The sequence below is a fragment of the Dioscorea cayenensis genome, chromosome 18, assembly GCF_009730915.1.
Source record: "Dioscorea cayenensis subsp. rotundata cultivar TDr96_F1 chromosome 18, TDr96_F1_v2_PseudoChromosome.rev07_lg8_w22 25.fasta, whole genome shotgun sequence".
Taxonomy (NCBI): Eukaryota; Viridiplantae; Streptophyta; class Magnoliopsida; order Dioscoreales; family Dioscoreaceae; genus Dioscorea; species Dioscorea cayenensis.
In genome coordinates this window covers 1349427-1358522 of record NC_052488.1, presented here as the reverse complement: position 1 = coordinate 1358522, position 9096 = coordinate 1349427, and the positions used below count along the sequence as shown (strand labels likewise).

The 9096-nt window shown below is 35.4% G+C and overlaps 3 protein-coding genes across 5 annotated transcripts; 1 reads left to right on the top strand and 2 right to left on the bottom strand.

Annotated features, from left to right (window-relative positions):
* Positions 1-764: 764 nt before the first annotated feature.
* On the top strand, positions 765-5160 carry LOC120282059 (pentatricopeptide repeat-containing protein At5g27460). 3 transcript variants are annotated; one of them, XR_005542895.1, is made up of 3 exons: positions 765-1098; positions 2909-4403; positions 5037-5160. XR_005542895.1 is itself a non-coding variant. In XM_039288786.1 (2 exons), the coding sequence occupies exons 1-2, from the start codon at positions 790-792 to the stop codon at positions 4163-4165; spliced, it is 1566 nt and encodes a 521-aa protein (XP_039144720.1). In that variant the 5' UTR covers positions 765-789; the 3' UTR covers positions 4166-4937. The 3 variants fall into 3 exon arrangements, 1 of the variants encoding a protein (XP_039144720.1); XR_005542896.1 differs by lacking the exon at positions 5037-5160 and adding an exon at positions 4604-4937; XM_039288786.1 differs by lacking the exon at positions 5037-5160 and having other exon boundaries at positions 2909-4937.
* On the bottom strand, positions 5084-6135 carry LOC120282060 (glutathione transferase GST 23-like). Its single transcript, XM_039288787.1, has 2 exons — positions 5644-6135; positions 5084-5568 (listed from the first exon to the last, which is right to left on the bottom strand). The coding sequence occupies exons 1-2, from the start codon at positions 5959-5961 to the stop codon at positions 5209-5211; spliced, it is 678 nt and encodes a 225-aa protein (XP_039144721.1). The 5' UTR covers positions 5962-6135; the 3' UTR covers positions 5084-5208.
* Positions 6136-6765: 630 nt separating this feature from the next.
* LOC120281898 (glutathione transferase GST 23-like) lies at positions 6766-8782 on the bottom strand. The gene is made up of 2 exons (XM_039288595.1): positions 8444-8782; positions 6766-7207 (listed from the first exon to the last, which is right to left on the bottom strand). The coding sequence occupies exons 1-2, from the start codon at positions 8768-8770 to the stop codon at positions 6842-6844; spliced, it is 693 nt and encodes a 230-aa protein (XP_039144529.1). The 5' UTR covers positions 8771-8782; the 3' UTR covers positions 6766-6841.
* Positions 8783-9096: the final 314 nt, after the last annotated feature.

Genomic DNA, 9096 nt, shown 5'->3' with positions numbered 1-9096 from the left:
AACCCTATATTTTGTAACTAGCCCCGGACTATTTTATTAATAGTTTAATAAATTAAAATAATATTAAAAATTAAATAAATATCTTCTAAAATCAGTGTAATTATCTCAAGAGTCCGTTTTTTTTTTCCAAACATGCCTCTTTTAGTCCTTCTAGTATTTTTTTTTTTTCTCTAAAGCAATAAACATTATATGTATCCAAAGCGTACGCATAAACTAAAAATTAATTGTTCGATCTATATACCCTCAACTAAAAATGAGAGATTTAAGCTGTGATGAACTCGAGAATTTTGAATATCTCAGTTTTATTTTTCTCAATAAAATCAATTATCGCTGGATTATGAATTTTTTTGTTTTATAATTTTTTAGTTTTCTGCTATTTTAATTGAGAAATTTTAATTTCTTTTTAACAGCTATTACACCTATCATTTGAAGTTGTTGATATGGTAACATGAGACATGATATGTCACCCTAAACCATGTCACATATTATCACACATGTCATGTTATATCACATTTTGCTATGTCAGTAACCTAACTAGTAAGTCTATCTTGATAGAAAAAATTGAGATTTCTCAACTAAAACATAGATGCACGGTACAATTTAAAATAAATGGACTAAAAAGTTAATTTGGAAATATATAAGGACTCTTCCAGAAATTACACTTCTAAAATTTTAATCAATTAAAACGTATTATTTGGACAAATTAATTAATAAAATTTAGAAATAATAATAATAGAAACGAATTTTATTAAATTAAACCGAAAACGAGAAGAGAGCTTCGTCACTCCCATGGCGGCGCTATGGAGGCGAGCTCGCTTGGGCTTTCAACCCGATCTCCTCCAAAACCCTAGGTTCTTCTCTTCCGGCCTCTCGAGGACGGATGCAGCGGCTACCGCCGATGAAGATGAGGCCCGTGGATCACTGGCTGTCTCTGGCGACGATCTCCGGAGCCGGATCTTTCGTCTCCGGCATCCCAAGCGGAGCGCCACGGCGGCTCTCGAGAGATGGGTATCCGAAGGGCGTCAGGTATCGGCCTCCGAGCTCCGGCTTATCGCCCGGGACTTGAAGCGGTCTCAGCGCTACAAGCACGCTCTCGAGGTCAGCTCCTCTCTATACCCTTCTCCGTTGTTCCATTTGAGAGCTTCAACTCAATGCTTTTGATCTATTGTTAGTTCTATTTAAATTCATTTGACATTCATTGTTTTTGTGTTTATCTTTGTGTAAATTAGTTTAAAAAACAGTGAATTTGCGTTCTGAATGTATTTTCTCTATTCATTTGAAAGTAGAACCTTATGTTGTTTCATAATGGATTAAAATTCTGTAGATTTGACTTCTTGTACCATTGAGAGCTTCAGCTCAATATCTCTTGTTGGTTCTACTTGCATTCACTTGATCTTCATTGTTTCATTTGTTTGAATGTTTGTCTTTGTGTAAATTCTAAAAGAAACAGTGAAATTGCATTATAAATGGGTTATGTGTGTGCATTAGAAAGTAGAATCTTGGATCTATGCATAATTGATTAAAAGTTTGCAGATTTCGGAGTGGATGAAAACTCATCAGGAATTTGAGTTATCGGATAGTGACTATGCAATGCGTATCGACTTGATAACTAAGGTTTTTGGTGTCAATGCTGCCGAAGAATTTTTTGAAGGGCTTCCTTCTATTGCTAAATCATGTGATGTGTACACCGCCCTCCTTCATTCCTATGCTGCGGCAAAATTGGTGGATAAGGCCGAAAACCATTTTGAAAGGATCATGGGGTTGAACTTTGTTTTGAATGCTGTGACCTTTAATGAGATGATGACTTTGTATATATCAACAGGGCAGCTAGATAAAGTTCCTTTAGTTGTTGATGAACTTAAACGGCAGAATGTTTCTCCAGATCTATTCACATATAATCTTTGGATTAGTGCTTCTGCTGGTGCGTTGGATATTGGTGGTGTTCGAAAAATCCTTGATGAGATGGCTGAAGATCCAAGCTCAAATGATGGTTGGATTAAATACATGAAATTGACTGACATATATGTTACTGCTGGTCATCTTGTGAGTTCAGATAACTCTCTTGTGGAGGCAGAGAAAACAATTAGTCAAAGGGAGTGGATAACTTATGATTTCCTTATTATACTTTTTGCTGGTCTTGGGAACACGGAAAGAATAGGTGAAATATGGAGGTCTTTGCAAAAGACCTCACAAAAAATGACTAGTAGAAATTATCTATGCATTCTTTCCTCCTATCTTGTGCTTGGGCAGACAAAGGAAGCTGAAGGTATTATTGATCAATGGAAGGAATCCAAGTCCCTGGACTTTGATGTTTCTTCCTGCAAAAGGCTTTATGATGCTTTTGTGAAGGCTGGCTGTTCAGACGAAGCTGAGACTCTTCACAAACTAATCCGACTGAGGAATTTTGAGTTTTGAGTGAAATGTATTTGCATGCCCTTCTAGTGCAGCATTTGTTTTGAGATAAGAGAGACCACCACAATCTGATTACTTTTAGTTGATTGTGGCTGTTGTTTATGTACCATGGATGGCTAATTCTTAACTTCAAAGCCGTTTCATCAATAATTTCTATTTCCCATTTTTATTTTTGGTATCTTGTTCTAAATTAATTTTATCTCACAAGTTGTTTGTTTTTTGAAACCTTATATCGCAATTAATTGCATTTCAGACCTGTCAACAAAATGGTACACAATTTCTTAGTTTTGATTTGAATATGAAATCAAACATGATGATGTTTAAGTCGTGTTTTTTTATTGTCAAAATATTAAAAACTAGTTACCTGTTATTGCCACATTGCTTCATAATTCAGGTCTTGTCGACCCTGTATGTATCTTACATTTCTGGCTGCAGTTAGTGTGTTATTCACTCAAGCATGGTTCTGCTATGTTAAATGATATGCCCAATCATGCAGATTTTTACATGGATGGAATCTCTGAGCACCTTCAATATATCAGCAACTGACCATGCCACCAAGCTGGAGTTGATTACCAAAGTTCAAACTGTTGCTGAGGCTGAGATGTACTTTGAGAAAATACGTGACAGTGCTTCCAGGAAGGCTGCATGTTTTCCTCTGCTCCATTCTTATGTGAAAGAAAGGGACTTGGAGAAAGCCGAGACTTTCATGGCAAAACTGCAGTCTTTAGGCTTGCTAGTAAATCCTCACCTGTTCAATGAGATGATGAAGCTGTATATGGCTACTGGTTACTTTGAAAAAGTCTTTTCTGTTATCCAGCATATGAAGCGCAACAAGTTCCCTCTAAATGTTCTATCTTACAATCTCTGGATGAATGCCTGTGCTAAGTTGTCAGGTGTTGCTTTAGTGGAGATGGTGTATAAGGAGATGGTAACAGACAAGAATGTTGAGGTGGGTTGGAGCTCGTATTGTACATTGGCCAATTTTTACACAACATCTGGGTTCTATGACAAGGCTCTCACTGCACTCAGAATGGCTGAACAGAAGCTATCTATGAAGAACCGCCTTGCTTACTCTTTTATCATGACAAACTACTCTGCTCTCAATAACAGGGATGGAGTCTTAAGGCTTTGGGAATCCAGCAAAAGAGTTCCTGGGAGGATCACTTGCGTGAACTATATTTGTGTAATGTTGTGTTTGCTGAAGGTTGGTGATTTTGAAGAGGTTGAGAAAATTTTTAGGTCATGGGAGCGGGAATGCAGAAAGTATGACATACGAGTTTCTAATGTTCTTTTAGGTGCATATGTTCGAAATGGAAGGATGGACAAGGCTGAGGCTTTGCATCATCATACTTTGGAAAGGGGAGGTGTCCCAAATTACAAGACGTGGGAAATTCTTATGGAGGGATGGGTGAAAACCAAACAAATGGACAAGGCAGTGGAGGCCATGAAGAAAGGTTTCTGCTTGCTGAAATTTTGTGTCTGGAGGCCTGCTGCGGAGACTGTCATGGCCATAATGAACTACTTTGAGGAGCAGGGCAGTGTTGAAAATGCAAAGGAGTATGTAAAGGTTCTTCGACGTTTGCGCCTCATGACCTTGCCTTTGTACAAGTCATTCCTAAGAGTGCATATCCAGGCTGGAAGAGCTGCCCCAGATATACCTAAGATGATGGAAAGAGATAGAATTGAAATGGATGAAGAAAGTACAGCTCTAATCGAATGTATGTGCAAAATAAATAGTGCTGAAGTTCCATAATGATTATAATACCCATCAGACTACCTTCCTTTTAACCCCAGGAAGGCCAACTGGCTGGCTGGAATCTCCATGAACATTGCAGCCTGAATGTGCTAATTTGGTTGCTGAGGTTTAGTTAGAAGCTAAAATGTCTGCATTTGTAAGGAGAATCTGCTATTTTTCCTTAAAATTCACGATGGCTGATTCTTGTTCAAGGTGGAGTGGTCATCCCCGTTTTTGCAATCTGATGAATAGTCAGGTACAGGCACCCGGCGACTGCTGTCAACTGCTTAATATAATTGACAAAAGCAAGTAGTGAGATCTTAAAATCCTTTTAAGGTTTTGAATTAATTCTATGCACGATGACAGCCAGTCGCTATCTAGAGCTCTCTGTTTTTGTTTTTCATCTTATTGAGGATGGATTTGCTTGTGTATACGAGCACATTTTGTCTCATGCAGAGGACACAAAGACAAGTTTTAACTGGCTCTGCAGATCACCTTTTCTTCCATTAATACCAACTCCTCACCAAAACCTTGATGAAGATACTCGATCAATGAGTTGGAAGTGATCGAACTGAAACCATTTTGTAGTATGGCTTATTAATCAAAATTACCTGTGCTATAAGAATTCGAGTATGATATATTGTCACAAGTTGTTCCTATCTCTACTCGTATTATGAACAGCAGAAATTATTCTTCGCAATCATATTCAGCAGGATTTGTTCTAGATTTGCTACCTGTTGGAATGATCACCTGTTTGCATTACTGAGTAGACTTCTTGCAAGAACCAGGATATGATAGGGTTTTTTGCCACATGATCATGTCTTACAACATTTTAGTTTCTTCAGATTGATTTTTTTCCCATCTATCACTTACATAGTATTCCATGCAGTTGCAAGAAGACAGGCAGCCAGTTGTTTCCTCATCAAGCAGCAAAAATTATTCTTAATATATTTTCTCTAGTAACTCCGAGAAACATACATCACAAGCATTTCGTTGTTATCAGACTCAATGCAAGGTTTACAGAAACAACTTTTCCAGGTACATAACTCTTCTTCTAACTTCTAGATGGATTTTGCAGCTAGAACATTTTCACGAATTGCCTTCATGTGTGCCGCAGTTTTGTCCAGAGGAGGCATAGTCTCTTTAACAACATCGAGCTCAAGGACATCATGCATCCAGGCCTTAATCAGCGGCAGATGCTCTTCATTGACAATGGTCACTCCAACTAGCTCCTCAATCATTGGAAGCCAGCAAGGGATCCAACCAGCAACAATGTCCACAAGCCCTATAATGTCTCCACCGAAGAACTTCTTTCCTTCCAGGTATCCTTCCAGTGTCTTGAGATTTTTCTTCAGCTCCTCCACAGCCTTCTTCAGCTCCTCCCCGGCATTGGACATTACATCAAAAGACGAATGTAGGCACTGCAGAGACTCTCAAAGGTCAGTTGCTACTGAAAATTGTAAACACATTCCCAATTAAAGAAGAACACATCAAACCTTTTCTTCTGCAAATTTAGCCCAGAAACGAGCAACGGCTTTCTCATGTGGATCTAAGGGCAGGAGTGGGCAACTATTTTTCCAAACCTCGTCGATGTACTCAAGTATGATAGTTGATTCGCAGATTGGCTTTCCATTGTGGACAAGCACAGGCACTTGTTTGTGGACAGGATTGTATTGCAGGAGTTGCGGACTCTTGTTCTTCAAATCTTCGTTCACGTACTTGTACTCAACGTGCTTGAGTTTCAATGCCCATTCGACTCGCAATACGAAAGGGCTCAAGGTCATCCCATACAACTTCACTTCCTCATTTGCCATGTTTAATTGTTTCCTTTGTTTTCAATTTCACTTTTGTGATCTTTCTTTGTGCTCTTTTCTTTTTGGTTGTGTTCTTTTTATAACAAAATTCTGCAAATTGTGTGCAATGTTTCAAAGTCAAGTCTTTGTTGAAGTTTCTGGCCTTTGAATGCTGAGATATTTCCAGGTAGCATCAATGGCTGCTTTTGAATGGTCAAAGTTCAAATGCTTGCCAAGTCTGGTCTTTGTGTTTCGTTTTTCCTGTCCTGTTTGTAGATTGCAACTTAATTATTTATTTTTTTTATTTAAGATATATATATATATATATATTGCTTTTCCATTGAAAATTAGCCAAATTAGTGAGCCTTTGATTTTTCAAATATTAGCTGTCACCTTTAATTTTATTTTGTTGTAATTTCCTTTTGCTTGCCAAACAATTTTTATTAATGTTTTAACTTGGTGTTAGAATGATTCATTCATGTTTGTAATGTATATCATTAGATATTAGATACAAGATACAAAAAATATTTTTTTAAAAATTAATCAATTAATTAATTATAAAACCCCATGATTTTATAAAATCAAGCATATCTCTTTTTATTCATAATAAAACTTCGTTATTCATTTATTAAAATTAATTATATATTCTTCTAATTTTCTCTTAAATTTCCATACTTTTCCGGTTTCATTATTAAGTATTAATACGACTATTACTTGAGCAAAATTTATATATAGAAAAATTTAAACACAAAACCATATATTAAAGCAACATAAATTTTTAAAATACACCATTTCAACTAATATATTATATAGTAAACATCCCAGTGGATTAAAAATATAATATTAGTCAATACAGAAGGTAACATAAACTCATTATTTTTCATATTAGAGTATGACTTAATTAATCAAGAGTTAATTGTCCGGACATAAACTCTTCACGGCGTCCTCTACTGAACTCATAGAATTCATCCTTCGGAGGAAGGGTATTTTTGATAATTTCAACTGCCAAAAAATTATCAAACCATGCATTCATCAAGGGAAGTGTTTCATCATCGATGATGATGGCTCCGGTGAGCTCCTCGATCACTCGGAGCCAATATGGTATCCACCCGACGATGATGTCCAAGTACCCGAGTGTTTCACCCCCGAAGAATTTCTTACCATCAAGGGCTTTTTCGAGATTTTTGAGAGCCTCTTGTAGTTCCTTTGCGGCCTTCTTTAGCTCCTCGCCGGTTTTTGTATACACATTAAATATAATTGGCAAGAACTGAACAAAAATCATCGGTGAGCCATTTTTATATTTTTGGAATATTTGAATGTAGGTGTATTAGCAAATGATAAAAATTAATATAATAGAAAAAATTAATAAATGTGGAATAGGTAAGAAATCAATTTTTTTTAATTTTTAAATTGGTAGAAAAATAAAATATCAACTCTCTTATAATTTAATTTTTAAAAAATAGAAGAAGAGAAAAAAAACCTTGCAAAAATTAAGAAAAAAAAAATGGTACAATATTTCAAAAAAAAAATGTCCTTTAAATTTTTTGAAAAAGGTTATAATAATTTGAAATTTTATCTTGAAAAAAACAACACTCAAATAAGAATTCTCACCAAAATCCAAAAAAAATAATAAATTCCAATTTTTCAAATAATACAAAAATTCTATAATTTCACCTTAAAAACTTAAAAAGCCTCTCCTCATCCCCTATTAAGTAAACAATTACAGGTTTTATTTTGATTATCATATATAACTATTACACTATTATCTAACATCTCAACATCATACATAATTAAAAAAAAAACTCATTTCAAAAAATAAAAATATAAATAAATAAAACCCTAATCAAATAATTTTTTGTTACTTATCTTTACAAACAAAAGCATAAGACAAAAATATCAAATTAAAATCATATATATGTGTGTAGAAACCCCTCCTAATCTTCCTTTAAATAAACAATTCCAAAATTTATTTGAATTATTATATATAATAATTAAACTATTATCTAACACCTCAAATATCATACATAATTATATTAAAAAAATATATTTTTCAAAAAAACAAAAAATAAAATAAATTTAACTCTAAACAAATATATCTAAAAAGACAAACACAAGAAAGCAGAGAGAAATAAGAAGAAACACAAGCACCTTCTCTTTAGCAAAAGGGGCCCAAAAACGGGCTTGAGCCCTCTCAAACGGATCCAGAGGCTAGATCCGAAACCCGTTATTTTCAAAAATTAAATTAATTAATTAATTTAACTCTAAACAAATATATCTAAAAAGATAAACACAAGAAGGGAGAAAAACAAAGAGAAAGACAAGCACCTTCTCTTCAGAAAAACGGGCCCAAAAACGGGCTTGAGCCCTCTCAAACGGATCCAGAAGCAAGATCCGAAACCCGTTATTTTTGAAAAAATAAATAAATAAACAAATTTAACTCTAAACAAATATATCTATAGAGATAAACACAAGAAAGGAGAGAAACAAGAAGAAAGAAAAGCACCTTCTCGTCAGCAAAGCGTGCCCAAAAACGGGCTTGAGCCCTCTCAAACGGATCCAAAGGCAAGATCCGAAACCCGTTAGGCCAGGCCTCATCGATGTACTCAACGATGACCGTTGATTCAGGGAGGGGTTTGCCATGATGAACAAGAACAGGGATTTTTTTAGTGATTGGATTGAAGTGAAGAAGCTCTTGGCTCTTTTTGTATGGAATGTCTTTTTCATTGATGTATTCATAATCAATACCTTTGAGTTTCAAAGCCCATTCTACCCTTAATGAGAATGGACTTGCCCACATCCCAAATAACTTCACTTCTCTTTTCTCTCCCATTTTTTTTAAAAAATTCCTCTCTCTGATGCTTTTTATTTTTGGGGATTGTCAAGGGGTTGGTATTTATAGACAAAAAGAAGGGGGAGTGATGGGTCCCACGACTCCTACCTTTTATTTTATATATAGATTAAAAAAAATTATGTTTGTGATGAGAAAGTATTATTCAAAACTAAAATATAACCAATGCTAGTATAATAGTAACACATAATCTAAATGCCTAGGAACTGTGGGTTAGCTCATTGGTAACTATCATACTTGTGTTTCAGAGGTCTCAAGTTCGACTTGATGGATCTAATGGGTATAAACCCTAATGTATAACCCTGGAT